Consider the following 20,986-nt stretch of genomic DNA (forward strand, 5'->3'; position numbering starts at 1 on the left):
TGTTGCTACAGTATAATATCAGAAGCTGAGATTAAATATTTTTTACTGGCAGAACTGTAGTGAATTTGACTTGTTTTCAATGTCCTAACCTAGACATTCATAGGCCCATTGTCACAAGTGAAATGTTGTGTTTCAGAGTTGGTCCTCAGGAGAGGTTGTTTTGATTTCTGTTTGGAGTCCAGACAAAAGAGGCCAGGAGTGAGATATCAGTCTTATTCCAGTAGCTAATTGCGAGGATTTATCCTGTCCTTACCTGGCTGTTGCGTAAATCTATTTTCTGGGGAGTTAATTTCTCCCATTAAAGTTGACAATAATGACTACAAAAGATTGACACCTTCTGAAAACACCATATGAATTTTCAAGTTTTGTTTACCAAAAGTTCTTTAATGTATTGATAAATATTACAAATCTTAATTAAAAAAAGATGTGTAAACTGTACCTGGTGCTAAAGAATCTGAAGGGTCCCAGTTACACTATGATATCTGTATTTTTAGTAATTGAGATTCAACGTGTGTGTGGGAAAAGCTGTGGATTCTTATGTATGTGATCTTTGAAGTTCTTCTTTATCTGGCTTTTAGTTTTTAAAGAGCATGAAAAGAGTTGACAGCACAAACAGTCTGGCCTGCTTTTCCATATTAAAAACCAGGTCTTATCAACAATAACCTTTGTGGATGCAAAAATGTCACAAATTGCTGAAAGAGAATTGATTTTTTTTTCTTTTTCAGAAGTCAATGAGTGTCTCCTCTTTGGTTCCTGTTCTCAATACTGCACGAACACTAAAGGTTCCTTCAAATGTACATGTGACAGAAATTTTAAAGAAATCAATGGCAGCTGTTTAGTAAAAGGTAAATATTTTTTTTCTGCTGTGCAAGTAGTATATTGTAATACTGCGCAGTGAAGCCTGCAATGTGTAAAATCTAATTCAAATCAAGATTAGATTTCAGAAGCAGTAAATATGTAACATTTATGTAGGTTAAGAATTTTAGGTTCTTTATTGTAATGACATGGACAGATTTAATACTTTCTTTATAAGTGGAACTTACAATTGCAAATTGTTTTCTTTCATGAGATTGGTAACTTCTACAGTATAAAAACAATCAGAATTAACAGATTCCATCTTTATAAAATGAAAGATGTGAACAGCTACAGTACATCTCCAAAAGTGCTCCAGTTTAATTTATTGCAAAAAGTTGCAATAATAAACCATTTATCATAGCATTAAGGAACAAGTAAAGGTTTATTCTGTGCTGAAAAGACAAGAAAGGAAAAAAAGGAAATTTTGGCTGTGGAGCCTCTTCAGGTGTTTTCTTTCTTCTCTTTTCAGCAGGAATAAACCTTCACTTGTTCCTTTGCAGCCTACGCATGCTGACGCAGCTCCCCACCTGAACTATTATCATAGTATTTACTGTATATCATTGTAATTGCAAAATTATTAAAACTGTCCCATTTACAGAAATTGTGTGTAATTTATTTGAACATTTCTGATGTATATCTTATTGATGGATTTGATCATATTTACAAAGTTGTGTTTTACTTATTTCATGTTACTCTTTGGAAAAAAAAGAAGAAAAAATGTCTAAAAGAAACATTTTTCATAGCACAGCTTAAAACAGGCATCCTCTGATCTATAGCTCTGTACTGTTGTTTTCTTTTTAAATATACAGTATATTGTCTTGTATCTGTTTATATTTACTATATATATTTACTAGGGTTTTAATGATCTATGAATAAAGCCCATTGCAAATTCACTGTTTAAATATGGAGAGTAAAATGTATTTATTAGGAGTTAATAAATGACACCACCACGTTTACAGTTTATGAACCTGCCCTGGATAATATCCGTGTAGCTTCCTGTGTAATTGCAATGGGTTCCAGATGGGCTCAACCAGTTAACGCACTTGCACTGCAGGTTCGAACCTGGGCCATGTCACTGTCTGACTGTGACTGGGTTTCCCTAAGCAGTGGTGCCCAGCTGGCTGAGGGTGGGGTGGGAAAAGGGCTCTCTTGGCTCTCAGAGAAACAGCGCCCCCTAGCAGCTCCTGGCTTGCACTGCCTCTCCATTTAACGCTTAAAGCCCTGGCTATACTGCCTGTCATGTGTTAAAGTGGCTCAAAGGTGGGTAGATCGGAGGAGTCTGCCCACGCTTTGTCATTCTTTTCTGTGTGAGGTTGTGGGGTTCATAGCTGTGAGCCAAGATGTGAAGATCACATAGCAATTGTTTTTTGGAAATAATTGGCGATGCTAAATTTGTAAAATGGTGGTGTTACCTTGTTTTACAATGACATTGTTCTTACCTTCTTTATGACTGATATTATTGTATTCTGTTTGAAAACATTGCTTTGAATTATAAAAATAGCTTACATTGTGTGCTGCATGTTATAAGTTTGTGTTTTTATTTGCAATACTCAAGATTATGTTTTCTCTTATAAAGTATAATTTAATAATTTCTGTTGAAGTCAAGTCCTATATTTAATTTAAACATGCATACACAATGTTTGCACCTTAAGAAATTGTTTAATATGTATTTTTAAATGTGTTTCCTGTACTAATACAACTGTAATATACTGTAATTCTGTAAAAACTGTTGTTGGAATTTAGACACTATTCATTTTTTTTGCATATTAATGACACAACCTGCAGGACCAGAAGATCAAGTGCTCTACATTGCTAATGACACTGAAATCCGAGGTTTTGTGTATCCATTTAACCAGAGCCATGGACACAAACAACTAGCTCGCATTGAGGACAATGCCCGAGTCATTGGGATGGATGCTCTTTATCAAGGACACAAGATTATCTGGGGTACCCAGTTTAATCCAGGTGGAATTTTTTACAAAGACACCCTAGGCAGAAGTGAATCTAAAACAAATAGTGGATTGATAGTAAGTATTTAAAATGTTAACAGAATAATGGGGAACTACTGCCTGCTTTTCAACCTGTCGTCATAACATATGTGTGTTAAAATATTGTAGTCTTGAATATTGTGTATACACAATTTTCTGCATATAATACACCCACCTGTAGCTACATACATGTGACAAAATTAAAATAATATTCATTGATCATGTTTTCCATGACATCATCATATATAATCATATATAAATATGACCGTTATACATTTTGCTTGAGAATGGAGTTAATTAGAAGACAATGATAGTGTTTATTTCATCTGCTGCTTGCACAGTCAAGAAGAATTCAAATTCAGGTTTATTTTTCTGCGTATTTATTCTTGCTTCTCTTCAGGATAGAATCATATCTAGTCTTTAGAATATAACTTAATAGATTTGATTGAATGTTGTCATAAATAGCACATTTAATTTTGATTGCCAAGGTTATAAATTGCCGTCATTTCACTCCTCTGACTTTCAAAGTAGACAGGATCAAGCTTATGCTGATAGAGAGGGTTCTGTTCAAAGGGGCCTCACCAGGGGATAATGCTAAATATTGCAGAGAGGGTAATCACTTGCATTAGCTCTGAGGTTGGGAAGCTAGACAGCTTGCCTGTACTGGCACTGTGTGCTGACTTACTTCCAGAAAAGGAAAGGAGGGCAGTATAGCAGCATTGTACTTGATATTCCAGGCCCCATTTAGGAAGAGGTCACAGCCTTTATGTGCCCCCACTTCTCTGACATCACCCATGACGTGGGGCTCTCTTGCCCGAGAGAGGAACCATAACAACTCCCACTGACACAGGAGTGCAGCTCAGACTCTTCTGCCTGCAGCCTTGAGCCCACACTGTACTGTCTAATTGCCCCCCGTCACACAAAAACATAACAACAGTTACTGACAAGAGGGGGTATTTTCAATCTAGCTCATTTTGTTTTTCAGCAGCTAACTGGTCAAAGTATTTCATCCAGCTGAAACCAGGTTATCAGCTTAAATAACACAGCTGGGTAGCTTATTCACAAATCCCACCACTAGTGGAAGCAGAAAGAGTGGCTTATGAAGCGACGTGCCATAAAAAATACAATAGTTGAACATAAACTTAGGATGATAAAGAACTTGCATCAGGTGCAACAAAACATTTACTAATACATAACTGGACAACAGTTACAACACTACAAAAACAAGTCTTTAATATTTACAATTAAGAACAGAAGAAACTTTTTTACCCAAAAGTTTGAGAATATGGAACAAGATACCCAGCCATATTGTTGAAGCTGGCTTCTTTCAAGGAGTGGCTGGATGAGATCCATGAATGGCCTCCTCTTGTTTGTAACCTCTTATGTTTTTATTTAAATATAATCACAGTCCCGGTTTCCATGGCTGGTACATTGTCCAGATGTGGTCTCTGAGGGTTAGTGACCTATAGTTTTATATTTCAAGAAACGTGTTGGAACGTGACATCAACAGGCCTGCGTGCTTGAGGTTCGAGCTGACTGGCACTCCGAGAACTCTCTCCCTTCCTTCCTCAGAGTCACCATGACCAGATCTCCTCCTCTTTCCCAGGAACATCCAGTTCCTGTCTCAGTTTCTTTCAGTAAACATACAGCAAGAAATTACTTAAGATTTGATTACATTTTGTGGAATGTTAATTAGAAGTAATAGCAATAGTAGTAGGTACAAAGCATTTTTCATCTCCCTGTTGTGCCTTTTGTTTGCCCAGAGAAGCAAACAAATCCATCAGTGTTGTACTGCCTGCTGGTATTGTCCATATCACTCTAGCACCCTTCCTTAGAGCAACATGGAAGTAAATAGTTCACAATAAGCTGGTGCTTTGCTTGGTTTCTGAGGTGGGGGTATCTGCTTTCACAGGGTTTGATTGGAAGCCAGACATAACCACAGCTTTTTAATTAACCAATAAGTTATGTGAAGGAAGACGGGATAGGCCTGAATCTGCAATTTTGAACTAAAACGTAATAGACAGCATGATCCCTTTTCAATCACAAATCTCTTCATAGCACCAGAGCCTTTTCTCACGGTCCTACATATACACATACAAAATTCCCTTTCAATCCACATACTGTAGCAAATAAGAAGAGAGCAAATGGACATGCAGCAAAATGTCTGGATATTGCATAGAAGCACTCAAAAACTGTGTGTTTCTCACGAAGAGAAAGGGAAGTGGACATATTTTAAGCAGTCTTGCAGAAGGTCCACAGAGCAGATATTCCACTGTTCAGTACTTCTGGTACTGTATTATGACACTAGTCCTGAATTGACTCAGTTAGTGACAGCTTATAGTTGTAAATGTTTTTGGAGCTGATTTTGACTTAGAACCCAGAGAACTGACTAAATTACGGTGGAAACTGTATCCCCGTGCGATACACCATGACATGACACCATGCATTGATATCTTTCAGACCTACTATTAAACATTATTCATTTTGATTTAAACTAGCTGCAGCTTGGAGGTGACATTTAGATTAATATTCAGAAACTGGGAAGGAAGTGGGACTAAAAAAATAAACAAAAAGAATATGACCAACAGACATTAACATATTTATCTATTCCAGTGTCCAGATTTCCGAAGGCCAAGGGATGTGTCCTGTGACTGGGTAACTGGGAATGTCTATTGGACAGATCACTCCAGAATGCACTGGTTCAGCTACTACACGACTCACTGGACTAGGCTGCGATACTCGGTTAATGTAGGACAACTCGGGGGAACAAACTGCACGCGGCTCATAACAGATATAGCAGGGGAGCCTTATGCCATTGCTGTGAACCCACTTCGCGGGTAAGATCGAACATTTCCTCCAGTGCACATATTGCTTTTTTTCTTACTACTGTTTCATTCATTTTTGTGCCTGATCTTGTGTGTTTAGCACACAATGGAGCTTAAGCCCATTTTTTGTCATGTTCATTTAAATTACTTTTTTCAATTATTATTCAAATCAAATAGTTGTAATTGCCAATTATCAAGTTGAAACAATGACTGTACCTCCTGGCATCCAGTATTGCCTACTGGGATTTGAGTGCATGCACACATTTAAATTAAAGAGTGCATCATAGAAAAGTAAAATTGGAAAAAGGAAGTGATCATTGGATAACACCACATCTGCAGGTCACTGATGGTTGATGGTATCAAAGGGTCTCCATCAGAGCTACACTTGTTGTAGTTTGTAGTCAAAGAAGGACACTGTCAGCTTGTCTTTTCACCCCAAATCAGTGCGAATGCATTGAAATGGAGCCAGACTGAGGTGTGCTGTGCATGTGGTTCAACAGTTTAAAATCATTGATTGTTTCTATTCACATCAGAGGAGGCTGAATTAAGCCTTCTTTGGTCAAGTTTCACAGTTTCACTTTTTGAAACAGGCAAATATAGCCATTGCAATATTGGAAAATATAAGGGGGAGATAGCAGAACAGATAGTTAACAAACTGTACTGTATTTCAGTTCATATAGTAAACAACAGATGACATTTTGTTTTAGGTCCAGTCGACTTGTTAATTTGATATAAGATGGACTCTTACAATAAGAAGAAGCACAGAGTAGTGCTTAGGGTTAGGCTTTTATAACACTAGGAGTTTCCTATATTCATTTATTTTTAAAAGGGGGGGACATCAATGTAGTGTAAAAGCACTATGTCACTCACCGACAAAAATAAAATGGAATTTTCCAATTACTTGATGAAGTAATAAATCTTTATTTAAAAAAAAATCAGTGACGCTACAGTATTGAAAAGCGTGTGGAAGTCAAATACTGTTGTTTCTCATTTCACAGCATGATGTACTGGACAGTGATTGGTGACCGTTCTCATATAGAGGAAGCTGCAATGGATGGAACGATGAGGAGAGTCTTGTTGGAAAAGAATTTGAGAAGGCCTACAGGTATTCCCCTTTCCTTCCTGAAATGTACTTACCAAACAACACTGTAATTGTCTGTGGAATATGGAATGTGGAATTGTTTGGGCTCCTGTTCTAATTAGCATTCTACTGAACAGCAATTCAGCATTCTTGTGGGCTGTGTGTACACTGCTATTAACAAGCTAAGCCTTGTAAAGGTGCCAAGCGTGCTGCTTTCATTAAGAATATTCTGCACATTTAATAAGGAGAGCCTGTAATGTGGAAAAGGAGAGGGTCTTAAAAACATGAACATGGCTGGAGATTTTTTTTTTTTTTTAAAGCAGCAAAAAATGTGAAAAGTAATTTACCATCACTAATACCGCTGATCATCTAAGGTTAGTACTCAGTCCTCAGAGAGACTGAATCAATTCTACCTGCTAATCTAAGGTTTTAAAGGACTTCACTTCCTTCTGGCACATTTATTGGTTTGTAAACTGAGCTCAGAAAAACACAGTTCATTCTTTTTGTATTTATCCTGAATTACCTTGCAGGGCTTCATAGCAAAAAACACTTACCACTCATACACTGGTTGGGCAGAGTTTTTTAGGTGTAGTAAACATGTGAAAAGTTAGTACAAATGAGTTGACAACTTCTGAATTTCTTCAGAAGTACAGTTTGTTGGCCACAGATGGCATTTCAGCAGAATGACCTAGAGTAGTTTTACACAGTATGAAGTGCATCTGTAATCATTTAGCCTCAGTTAAACAGCGTATATTCCTGTTAATGTATTGAACTATATAGAACATAAAAGTCTGAACACTTGAACCATTTTTTTCCATTGGAATGCTACTGTAAAAATAAAAGATCAAGATACAGGTTTAAAAGAAAATATGAAACTCCAAATAATGTATTAAATTACCTCCATTTCTAAAATTTCTAATGTTCATACTGTATGCGGTGTAAAAAACACAATGCATTTTTAAAAATAATTATTAGAAAACAATAAGATGTTTATTTCCATTATCACTGTGTTAGGGTATTTTTTATCACATCAATATTGTACTATAAATACAGTTACCAGTCTAGTAAACTACTCAAATTCTTGTTTCAATACTATTTTTTCAGTTGTTTTTTTATATCAGAACTAATGGGAAAAACTGAATGATTTCTTACGTGTTTTGGTCTTCTCTGAAATATACCATGTGTCTGATTTGTAAGAAAGCCAATATCCATCAGTGTTCAAGGAAATAATAAGTAATTTTATATTGAAATGTACTCATTCAATTTAGAGGTTGGGGAATTCATTCCAAAATGTATACTTTATTACCCCTAAGTAATTATAGCCCATAAAGTTCTGTGGAACCACCAGAGGGACCATACTAAGACACAGGTCACAATTTGCAGTATTTCACCAACAAAACCAAAAAACCTTTACAGAAAACCTTTTTATCAACCGAAAATAGACAACCAGGGCGTCACAAAACTGTTTTGAGAACTGAAATACACCGACGCAGTTGATCACAATACCACTTTTTATCAGCAAATGTCCAAAGTGTGTCGATAAGTAATCAATTACCCAGCAAAACATAACCACAAAAGCAAAAACCAGCAAAAAAAAGTATACAGTATATCACATATTTTTACCTTGTCTGGGGCATCTGTAAGACCAGAAGTATATCCACAAAACGCCAACTTCACTCATCTCCAGACCTGGATGAAACTAAGAGGTATTGGCTATTGGAACTGAATTTTGAAACTGACTGCATCCAAACAGCTGGTCTGATTGGTGGAAAACGCTGTCATTCGTTGTATTTTCAGGCACTCAGAGTCCTTGGGGGATGGGACTTCCTCTGGCTGCATTCTAGATGTATTCCAGCTTTCAAGATTTCAGATTCTTATCAGTGATCATTTTGTATATGTTTGTCTGCTGAATGGACATATTAAGAGATAAAAGAATTTTTGACTGCTTACACATATTGCCAAGAGGGTTAGCTTCAATGTAGGACCTGAACCAGGCCTACTGTTCTGCTGCAGAGATACTGTATAACAAAATGTTTAAGGGGAGAAAATTCCAGGCGGAAATTGGCTCTGATCACCACTATAATTAACTTGATCACTTTCTATGAACTGTTACAATTTAAACCCTAATTTTACCTGCCATGCTTCTCCACAAGGAAATTGCAACTGAAAGTTACAAAGGTGTATGGAAAAAAACTTACTTCTTTCCTCATTGCATCGTTGCAGGTCTTGCTATCGATTATTTCAACCAACGCCTGTATTGGGCTGACGCAGAGCTCTCTGTGATAGGAAGCGTACGTTTTGATGGATCTGATTCCCTGCTTGTCATTGGCATCACACATGGTAAACTTCAAGATTGTTTTATATACTGTATACAGTATACAGCATCTTAAAAGAAACTATCAAACAGGTCAGAAGGGACAAGTGTCCTTATCTTAGTTGTAACCGTTCTTCTGTTCTTAAATGTGAAATTATTTAAGACAGACATTTGAAACAATATTCAGTGTTGCTTCTGAATTGATGCTGCTGTTTTTTATTCTTGTTCTTTTTTGTTTTGTGTTGTATCATTACAGCCATTTTTTGACTATTCATCTCACAATGTGTTTTCTATAAAGGATAAGATGTTGCCTTTCTAGAGCAGTATGGCTTATCCAGTGTTCAGGGAAACAACAGTAGTGATGTCAGTCCTCTGAATTCTCGTGAATATTGAATATATTCAATCTCTCCACCTCAGAATAATATTCTTTCAGCCCCAATAGGTTTGATGCTCATATTGAGTTTGATACCTGGGCGTGCAGACTCCAGTCACTTATATTACACAAGTCTTTGTTATTGAGCGATAGGGTGAATTTTCAATGTCAGAATATTGACCTTCTTAAGACCAGGACACACAATTTGGTTCAGTGCTTTTTACCTGTCATAAACAATTGCCCTTTAGCTATCTGAAGAAACACATTTAGCGACAAATAATGAAAATGTCATTTTTACAAAAAAGACTCACGGTCATTTACTGAGCTTGTAACAAAATCCTCATTGAATTGACAGATGATGCTGTAAGGTCTTGTTGCTCTTAGTATGGAATGTGGTTGGCACTTTAAACAACACAGTCTAAAGAAAAACAAATTGGGGTATTTATTTTGAAGCTGATGAGATATTCATTTGCTTTGACAATTGCATTGATTAGTCTGCATTTTCTTTGGAGTCTTCTCAGCACAAGGAAACTGCTGCCTTAAAACTCACTTTCACTGTTATAGTCTGTGTACAGAAGAGACAGAAAAAGCAGATGTAAAGCAGATTTAATAAGACACATGCACATTATTCACAAACATATTTTATTACTAAGCATTACCAGTTACCAATAAGTATTTAATTTGTTTTTAAATATTTTAAAAGTAATATCATTGCTATCCGAATACTTGGAAAGGGTTTGGTTTTCTTCCCTGCTTAGTAATAAGGTAAACAGCATTGTTCTCCTGATGGGTAATGTCTTTTGCAATTGAACCTTGTGAAATTGCTAGATGTAGATCCTGTTAATAATAGAAGAGCTCACTACATACATAAATAATGAAGCAGAAATGTTTACAGCATTATATTAACACTTGCTGCTTGTTTTGTTTTAGGTATTTTGCAGCCTCATAGAATTGACATATTTGAAGATTATATTTATGGAGCAGGACTGAAAAACAATGTTTTTAAAGTTCATAAGTATGGACACACTCCAGTGGAACACCTTGATCTAGGAGTAGAGAAAGCCACAAGTGTGCTGATTTCTCACCGCTACAAACAGCAAGATGGTGAGTGACCACGGTGCACATCTATTGTGTCCACACTCCATGATAAAAAACATTCCTTTCCAACACAGAAGATCCATTCAAATCTGTTTAATTTTTTAATTTATTTATTTAAATTTATTGAAGATAATCAGTTCTTTAAAAAAAGTATAGCAAGCTGAAAAACAACAAGTGACTGCAATTTTTGAACAGAAGGCCTTTTATCAGCCGTTGAATTTCTTTTCATGTCTCTGTGATGAATCCAGCAAAATGCCACACAATGACATAATCATTAGTTGTGTGTTTTATTAATGAAAACTGTGTTTTAATTTGGAAATATGTGATCTTTGTTGCTATACTCTTCTTGAGATGGCAATGATGATGGTTATGATGATTGTTAGTCAGTTGAAATGTACAGTATGAAAGGTATGGATTGAATTTAAATGCTATTTTAATGTTTGCTAATCTTCATTAAAATGCTCAGAAAATGTATTGCAAAATACATTTCTAACTCCGGAGCACTTGCTTTGTCATACTGTAGTGGATAGGAGGACTCCAAATCCATTTTCAAAAATGAGAACTGAATGTGCCATGTGTCTGCTTGGCAAAAACAATAAATCCATTAAAAGGAAGAAAACAAGCACCATTGTTAGATTAACATTACTCCCTTCTTACATGAGGAATTAACTGTCTTCCTTCACAACCACCACACCTTACACAGAGTGAAGTAAGAGACAGACACTAGTGATCACCCCCTTTGCCTTTATCTTTCTTTTTCCCTTTTTTGTTTTGTTAAACCAAGCAGGAATTAACTGCCCCCCTGGCCAGATGGCTGGCTTCTTCTGGCCTGTTTTGTTTCACAGCCCAGTTCTGTATATATAAGCCTCAGCCAGAGATGAAGTCTGACTCTTCCAAATATAAATCCCACTTTCTAACTGGATGGAATATTTACACCTTCGCAGCTGTGTGCAACCAACAGCCCTTCAGATTCTGAAGTCTCTTATTTCATTGGTTGAACAGTTAGAGCTGTATGTGTGACATCGTCTGTAGTGTGTTTTTGACCTTCACTAACTGTGCAAGTTGGCACCCATCATACTTGATGTAGCCAAAGGATATTTGCTTGTACTTCACAATACTGGTCTCAGTAGTCATATAGATTCTCATAAAATTTCTGTTTAGGTCTCAAAAGCAGCTCCACTTTTTTCTCTCTCTAGCTAATGGCCTGGGGCTATCAGAGTTCTTTGTTGTTCCTGTAGAATTGATGAAATCCTGGAATAAGTTTTGTTAGCAGGAGCACTCTAAAGGTAGTGGCCCGTTCTAGAATTCCCCATTGCTTTATTAGTCGAAGAAACAGTCCTCAAAAACAAATGATATACAAGATAAACAAGAATGATGTTTACGCTATCTATCTTAGACCCTGCACTGCCAGTAACACTCTAAAAGTGTCTATACTGTATACTGTATATACTATAAAGAATAAAAGAAACAATCTTACTGATGTACTTCAACAAACTTTGTCTTTTTCATTCTCTAACCCAGATTGTTTAAATATTATTTACTGTTATTTGGCAAATAGTTCCTCCTGAATGTTTAAGACATGTCTTCTTTGAGTTTGAGATCTATAGATTGCCCGAGGACTAAATTCAGATCTAAGAACTATTGGATTTTTTTAGTGTTGTAACTCAACAGTTTTGAACTCTGTTCAGTGAATAATTATTATTATTATTAGCAGAATTTAGTTTTCAGTGACGCTTTAGGCTGGTAACTTTTAAATGTACTGCAGGAATAAAACCTTTGTCTGAAATGCAATGCAAATGTGACTGCTCTTTTTATTTATTTTCTGTTCTCTTAGTAAGTAACCCATGCCTGAAGAGGAGCTGCGAGTTTCTGTGCTTGCTCAACCCCACTGGAGCCAGTTGCTTGTGCCCAGAGGGGAAATTTTTAATCAATGGATCTTGTGGCGATATAAATATTTCAGGTACATACTTCTAGCTTTTTTTTACTCTGTACTACAGCCAATTCCATTTCTTTCTTTTGTGTTTCTTCAGTCTATTTTTAAAATTAAGACATGGATAAGAAAGACCTGAAATGAAATTGAGTGTCAGGGCTCACAGTGTGTACTAGGTGGCCAATGTACAGTAGTGCTCATGCAGGTTTACAGGTACTCCTGCACACTGCTGGCGAGGGAGGGCATCATGGGATCATGCCTCACTGTAGAGCTAATGCAACAGCACTTATCAGAGCACGCTCAGGCTCATCGGCTACTCCAGCAGTCATGATGATGATAATCCATAGAAACCTGCTTTTCATTTTCAGTCACTTATTTGTACAGTGCAGTCAAACCTTCTCTAAAACTTAGATTATACAGGCGTGTTTCAAAGTAAACACAGAATAAGATATTTCATTAATAAAGTAAGATTTCCTCTGAGTTCAGAAATAGACTGGTCTAGAAATTCTACTGTACATATTGTATTACAGACTTGATCCCAGTGTTCACAATCTGATGCCTGTTTTTTTTTTCAGGAGAGCTGTGTAGACCTGCTTGTGAGAATGGAGGTCGATGTATAATCAATGAAAAGGGGGAAATGCGATGTTACTGTTGGCCAAATTTCTCTGGAGAGAGATGTGAAATCAATCATTGCAAAGACTACTGTCAGAATGGAGGAACATGTATGGGGTCTCCTTTAGGTAGGTACTTTACAGTGTTCGTGTCTCAGCTCTCTGAGAAAATGTTATGACATTTCTGGCAGTCTTGAAAACCTGACAGAGGCACACCAGGCTAGGAGAAAAGTATATTAAAAGCTGTGAGATTAATACTTAAGCAATTCAGTTCTGACAGCTTGTGTTCAATGCTGGCTCACTACTGATTCGTGTAAGTTTGCATTATATTTTCAGTTTTTAAGAAGAACAAGTGGAAAATCAAGGAGTACAATACAATTCACATTTCTGTCAGAAGGAAAACAACTCACTAATATACCATACATCTAAAGAGACATCTCAAAGAGCTAAATTTTAAAGAAAATATACTGTACCCTTTGCCAGTTTTCTGAAATTCTACCTTTTATGTGTTGTTCGATGATCAGTGTATCTTTGAGATTTTGATTGAACATGGTGTGAATTTTAATTAATAGGTTTTGCCTGCTGCAAAAGTCTGCTGTAAAGGTTTAGATACCAACTTCAAGCTTTGCAGCAAGTCAAATGATACATGTTACATGAAGCATACCGAAAGGCAATTATGTGTACTATCACCAAGTCCCTAGATAATCAGGAAATGGCTTGATTCAGCAGAGCAGTGACCCATCTGGGGTGGTAAATTTTGATCATTCCATTTTACTGTGATTTTTCCTAAACACTAATTTAAACGAGAATTTTTTTCATGTGTTAATAAAGCCCATTTTTGAATGAATGCTAGGTACATTGTAAATTTAATAAGTATATATTAGCATTCTTTCATCTAGGTCAAGATTAACCTTTTGCCCACAAAATAAAAGCAGAGACATTATTTCATGACAGGTTTCCATGGGGTAAAAGTTAAAAAACAACCAGATGTAAATGAAAACATCACTCTGGCATTGGGGCTTTAATTTGGACTGAATAGCCAGTGAAAGCTCTGGTTTAATAAAAGCCTTAGTACAGAACAGTGAAGAGCCTCTAGCCCTAATCCTTATCCTGCACCTTTCAGTGTAGAAAACAAATGCACCAAAACTATATGTTATGTGTTCAAAGTTGAAAATCAGATCGCTTGTCCTTTCAACATAATCACAACTTGTGTTCTCAATGTACAGCAGTCTGAACTAGAGGTGAAATAGTATATCCTAAATTACTCCAGAATCAAATATATAATAATGTGTATTTTTTATATATAAATACAGTGTATATATATATATTAGATATAAACTGAATGTTTTTAACATACAGTACAATTATATGTTGTCTAATTTAAATGAAAAACAATATAATGATACCAGTCTTTTTTTTCTGGGAGTGGGTGCATTCATGTTTTTAAACAGTCTCTTCAGGATCCTTTAGTCAGATGGGTGTTTTGTATGTACAACCCTAAAGAGGGAAGAGATTTCTACACACTTTGATAAATCCCAGGAAGTGCTCCTCTCAGAGGTTTAGGCCTTTATCAGATGAACTCCTTAGCCCCAGTACAGACATACTGTACAAATCAAAGAAGATGTATACTGTAATATCGATATACTGAATTTTAAGCAAACGCCTTTCTAAGTGTTTTCAGGTCTCTTGGCCTAATTTATCTGTCCTGGTTCAGCCTGATTAATATATAAACTTAATTGTCACTATTGTGATAAGAAATGAAGTGTTTTGTAAGTTTTTTTGTTCTTAGATTGTTATTTTTCTTAGATTGTGTTTACTTTCTCTTTTTTTCTTTTTAACTTTTTTTTAAAACTAGATTTGAAAGGCAAAGCACTTTTTTTAAAACAAGTATATGAACTTTACATACTGGAAGGAGATTAGGTACAGTATTTTACTGTAGGTGGTTTGAGCATGAATCTTTTAAGTGTCCAGGGTTCAATTCCTGTCTAGTTCCAACAGGGAAGGGAGCTGGCCCAGCATTTAATCCCTGTCTATCCCCACCACACAAGTATAAACCCAATTGCCTTATAAACTGGTAGAATATATGGCAGTGATGACCACAGACACATGTGTATGTATAGTATGTGTAAAACCCTTTGCAAATGTATCACATATTTTAAAAATGTTTTAATTTCAAGTTTAGTAATGTTTTTAGGACACATTTTTCTGAACACATTATTTTTCATCTATATTTTTATCTATAGCTATATTTAGATTTCAACTGAGCACTTTTTGGATCTCAAAAGTGATATTTGCTTTCCCATGTTGCCTGGTAGTACTGTAGCCAAACTCAGTTCATATGAGCTAATCTCAGAGTCTGTTTAGCAGACAGAAGGACAAATCCTTATGCAGATGTAACAAAATGGAAGCCAGGAATTCAAAATTATGGGTGTTAACACACAGAAAAATATCCTTGACCACAGTGAGAAATCCAACAGTGAAATTAGCATTCTTCCAAAGTCATTAAACAGTAAATAATGTTCAGCAGCTGAACTGAAAGGTTTTCTTAAATTAGAAGGAAGATGACAGAACGGGCAATGATGCTGAGAAAAGAACTTTCAGAAGATGTGGCAATGAATCTTACGTAGTGTAGTGACAAGTTCATTCTGAATGACAGGGGTATGATCGTGTGATTTATAGCAAGCACTGACAATAGATGCATGCACATGCATGTAAGCAGGAGAACATGCTGTGGACCAAGAAGTAAATAAAGAAACCTTCTAGGTCTTGGTACTTTGTAGTCTACACTGTGATGTAAAGGACGTTTTCAAATAATTCTGTTCTGGGAAAACACAGTTTTGGAGAAAACCAGATGAAACTCGGCACTTTGAAAGCTTTGGAAGACTTTGGGAACTACAAAGATTGTCTTCATATGGCAAATGGTTTGGTAATCTGGCAGGTCAACACTCACCCTCATAGAAGAATGCAGAAGAACAGAAGAATAATGAAAGCTCAGCCAAAGGCATACTGCCAGTGTTTTCAACTAGAAAGCCTGATATAAATTCATGTGATTTCCAGGTAGATGGAGAACACTGTCACACAGTATGAATCGCTTCAGCAAGGAAAGAAGATCAAGCCATTCTCTCATTAGCACAGGCATTTTAAAGCCTGAATTTAAATGGAACACCTAGACTGTATGTGTTTACAAAACGGAAAAGGCATTCTAGCATCTGTTCAAGACCTGAAGAGAACACTGGTACAAAAATGAAGATAATTATTACATTTGACATTATTTTGACTTCTTTCCCAGAAGAGAACAAAAAGTTTCAATGATCTGAATTAAACAAGTGTTATTTATTTTTGTAAGTTATCTTATTTTGTAATATTTTAATAAACAGAAATATTAGTATTGAATTTAATATTGATAATATTTTGAGTGATTGTTTGAATGGATGTTTGAATGATTCAAATAAGTTATTCCAGTTTCCTTTTGTATTTTCGATACAGTAGCTTTATTATGACTTCCAGAAAGATTTTTCAGACTATTTACACACTGAGTTGTGGTCAGGTTGAATTGTTCATAAACTGTATTATAGTGATGTGCACTATAGATGTAGGTTAATAAGAATAGCAGTTTGTACTTTTATACAAGATTGTGCTTTCCCTTATTTATACAATACTGTACATAACTTTTCCCTTAGAGAAAAACTTGAAAAATTGAGAAAATTAGATGCTGTTATCTGTTATTGTCCCAGCTGCTAGGCAGACAGTGCCTATTATCTTCGAAGCTTTATGGCTGAATGCATTTTCATAAAGGGGTAGCCTTGGTGCATTGAACACATTTCCTTTGGCCAGATATATGGCTTTAAATAAGAAAGAATCTGTGCATTCAATATCATGCCTTCTCAGTGGTGGTTCCACCACTAACCAGATTTCTCATCAAACTCTGTTTTAGTCAGAAAACACAGCTGTGCACATAAATCTTACAATATTATGTGTCATCAACTATGACCCTTTTTTTTCAGTTGAGATTGTATGCATCAATCAAAGTAGGTATTCCTTAAAAAATAAAAGTGTAGTGTGCGTTCAGTCATTCAGATTGAAACATGAATAACTTAAACTGGTAAGGTTCTCTAAATAACTATACACATACTGTATAATGCACAAAAGTATTCACCCCTTCCAGTAATGCTCCAATTTATTGAATTGCAAATGATGTACTGTATTTACATTTTTTTAAATTAAAACCTTAATGCTCAAACTAAACATTTTGAGTCATAGTGACGGGGACACTATACTGTAAAAAGGGGCTGTCCTTCAGAAGAGACGTAAAACCGAGGCTCTGACTCTCTGTGGTCATTAAAAATCCCAGGGTGTTTCTCAAGAAGAGTAGGGGTGTTATCCCGGAGTCCTGGCAAAAGTTCCCAATGGCCTTTACCAATCATGGCCTCCTAATAATCCCCACTTTAATTGACTTCATCACTCTGTTCTCCTTCCCACTGAGAGGTGGTGTGTGGAGAGTGTACTGGTGCACTCTGGCTGCCATCACATCATCCAGGTGGGGCTGCACACTGGTGGTGGTGGAGGGGATCCCCATTACCTGAAAAGTGCTTTGAGTGGAGCATCCAGAAAAGCACTATATAAGTGTAAAGACTTGTATTATTATTATTATTATATTATTATTATTAACTCTGCTGCCAATTTTTAATTAGTACAAAGCTATTAGTCAATCTAGAAATAGTCATAGTGCGTTAAACATGTTAAATGTTTATCAAAGTTGAATAAAAATGTTGATGTACCCACTAATTACAAATTTAAACCCAGTACTTGGTGGTGGCTGTTTACTAGAGGATTGTTACTTGTACCAAACAAAACCCACAACTGACACCAGCTGTTATTTGTGATTCACTGGTGAGGTGAAGGTTTTACATAATTGAGGTTTGTGTTGTATTCCTGAGTAATATATATTCAGTGCTATACAGTCAGAATAACTTTGCAGGCCCATTTGTATAATTATTCATAAGAGCTCTTCCAAATATGTGGAAAAAGAACAAGGTATACTATACAAAGCTCCTACGTTGTTGTTTTTTTCTCTCAATACAATGTTTTTAATGTTTACATTTTTTAAATTTCACTCATAGGTGCAGCATTTCTCACAGATTCTGATGAAATATGCAGCACTGCAGAACAAAACATTCTTCTGAATATACAGAGAAATAAATAAAAAATATTGTTCATCAGTACTGTAAAAAACGTTGCTAGTTTTATGAAGTGAAATATATAGTCAAATACCAAAAGTTTATGAAGAAGTCTTTGAGACTTGCAGGGTTAGGGTTTTCTACTTAAAATGGAGAAGAGGACTGAAAAATGTCACTGTAATTCCATAGAAAAAAACTGGCAAAAGTCACTGAAAGTTAGTTGCATGTTATAACTTATATTAATGCTTGAGAAAATTGCAAAGTAGTAATTAAAATAAGTAAAAATAAATTGTATGTTTAATACTTTTTAAATGTAAACAGTTGTAATATTAATAGAAATAATGAATAACTATGTTCATGGTGAGCTACAGTATCCAGAAAGAGATGTGACTGATGCACATATTATATTGCATGTACCTTAATAAAATCCATTCACAAACTGTGATAAAAGGTAGCATTGGCCAGGGAGATATAGCACAATGCACAGCTATAGTGTACACTTGCAGCCTTGCTACTGGGCTAACCAGGGAAAACCTTCGTCCGAGACAAGTAGTACTGTATATTCTCAGTGTGTACGGTACTGGAAAATATATCAAAACTAAATGCAAGTTATAAAATAATAATTGACAGGATGCTGTTCTAGACTGCAGGTCAGTGAATCGAGAGCCGTTTATAATTTGCAATCAGTCGTAACAATAATATGCCACATTGCATGATTTTCGTAGTTTCTGTGAATTTTGCTTATTAGAAAAAAATGAAATATATGTGACTGGAAACTCTGTTACCAGCACAGACAGAACTTAATAGGATTTACACACACATACGTAAGTTGTTTCTTAAACAAATGGTCACAATGTAGTGAACTTAAAAGTCGTATATGATCTTTGTGGTAACACGGCAAGCTTTGCGGTGGCACAAGCGAGGTAAACTAAAGAGCTCCGTGAACTTGTCCCCACTATGAAACCCACCTCATTCGTTACTGCTGCATTTGTGCTGCTTTCTTTCCCGAGATATAACCCTTGGTTTTCGGGTGATCACGTGACTATGATTTTGCATTTAATACCAGAATCTTCTATGCGTTTGTGTGAACAGGAAAATAATTTGTCTCCAATATCATACCCTAATCAGAAGAGTTGCAGCCTTAAAAACTGAACATTAGAAAACAATTGTATGTTCTTACAAAGAGGCTTTAACTAGCACGTCTCAGTATTTTGTAGCTGTATCCTTTTTTAAAAAAAATCTGAAGAAGTAATCGGTTTCTCATTGTGTCCTTTTTAAATTGATATGCAAATCAAGGGCCGTTTAAAGATTTGACCCGTCTTTCGAGACACGTTTAAAAAAAAGTTAGGATTAGCAACTTCCTGTATCACAAGACCATTGTTTACATACATATTGTAACGAGGGCGCCCGCGTGAACCCCGTAGCGTTACAATCTATATTTCCTATTTTATGCAAAACAAATCGTAAATTTAAAACAACCAGGATTTTCTAAAGGGGGCATTACGCACTAAGCTGACCCAGGTAAAACAACATCTGAAAATCTACCGTTTCACACGTGCCGACCGCGGAAACTATTGGAAAGTATTTTTATTTTCAGATAAAATAGCCAAACATATATCTACAAGGAAGTTTAAAGGTACCAGCACTCGGTACTTTTAATTACTCGATGTGATGAAAACAACGGGTTTGCATTTTGTGAAATCTGAGTCCGGTGGGATGGATGTTTTGCATTTCAACATGGCGCCTCCCTTTTCGGAGTATGACGCAAAAACAGAAAGATCACGACCACCAGATCTTTCAGTTGTCATCTGTGATAAGCTGACCCCAGCGTTAAGAGTTGAACGGCTTTTAGATATATTTTCTGCATCTCCAGCGAAGACCACTTTGAAAGCTTCATTTGTCGAGAACGTTATAATGATCGTTACACATTGTCAGTGAAACTTGACAAATATTGTTACAGTTGTGAATATAGATTACAGTTGCAGTTTGCGAGATTGCACCCGTTGTTTTCATCACATCGTGTAATTAAAAGTACCGTGTGTTACCCGAAAAAAACAAGGCGCTACTGTATATCTCGGAAATGAGAGCGGCACTAACGAATGAGGTGGGTTTCATCGTTTGTGCTGTTTGTAAGGGGGACAACTTCACGGAGCTAAACTAGCGTCGTTCACAAATTGTAAAAACCTTACACTGGCCGCCCCCCTCAAAGCCCGCACCTCTGTGTCACGTCGGCACATTTTTTAAAAAAAAAAAAATGATTTTTCATTTTCCGCTCGCAGTTTGATGAAATTGAGTTTCATCTCATTATCCCTGCACAAAAGTAGCGACAGGTCGTGTTTATTCGTGTTGAGCAGGCTCGACTCAAAACTGGCGAAATAAGCTAAGGAAAACGTGGCAATACCGCTCTCTTGTTTATTAATTTCATCTCGTCTGTTCCACTACAAACAGGACAATACAAGGATCATAACTCATTCATTCACGTTCACTAAAAGGGTAAACGTTGCAATACCTCACAGCTTTGTACTTTGTCTTTCCGTGTACAAAATACATCCCAGGTAAACGAGTAATTCATCCATTGAAATGGGATGACGAAATAAAAGCTGTATGTCAAAACTATGAACCTAGAATACAAACAGTATGAATCTAAAGCAGCCTAATGAAATTTTGTTTTTGGACAAAATATGAGCTCTCCGCTTTGATAGGTCAAAACATGAAACGTCACCATTCCAAGAGG

At 36.2% G+C, this 20,986-nt stretch overlaps 1 protein-coding gene across 1 annotated transcript in view; it reads left to right on the plus strand.

Annotated features, from left to right (window-relative positions):
* lrp1ba (low density lipoprotein receptor-related protein 1Ba) overlaps positions 1-20,986 on the plus strand; it is a 491,547-nt gene that overhangs the window by 452,786 nt on the left and 17,775 nt on the right. Inside the window, exons 76-83 of the mRNA XM_088930252.1 lie at positions 726-845; positions 2,641-2,882; positions 5,457-5,680; positions 6,667-6,773; positions 8,973-9,089; positions 10,367-10,540; positions 12,369-12,494; positions 13,040-13,204. Of these exons, the coding sequence (XP_088786378.1) occupies positions 726-845; positions 2,641-2,882; positions 5,457-5,680; positions 6,667-6,773; positions 8,973-9,089; positions 10,367-10,540; positions 12,369-12,494; positions 13,040-13,204 (1,275 nt within the window). The remainder of the gene's footprint in view (positions 1-725; positions 846-2,640; positions 2,883-5,456; positions 5,681-6,666; positions 6,774-8,972; positions 9,090-10,366; positions 10,541-12,368; positions 12,495-13,039; positions 13,205-20,986) is intronic.

This window comes from Atractosteus spatula, chromosome 13 (genome assembly GCF_055471065.1).
Source record: "Atractosteus spatula isolate fAtrSpa1 chromosome 13, fAtrSpa1.hap1, whole genome shotgun sequence".
Taxonomy (NCBI): Eukaryota; Metazoa; Chordata; class Actinopteri; order Semionotiformes; family Lepisosteidae; genus Atractosteus; species Atractosteus spatula.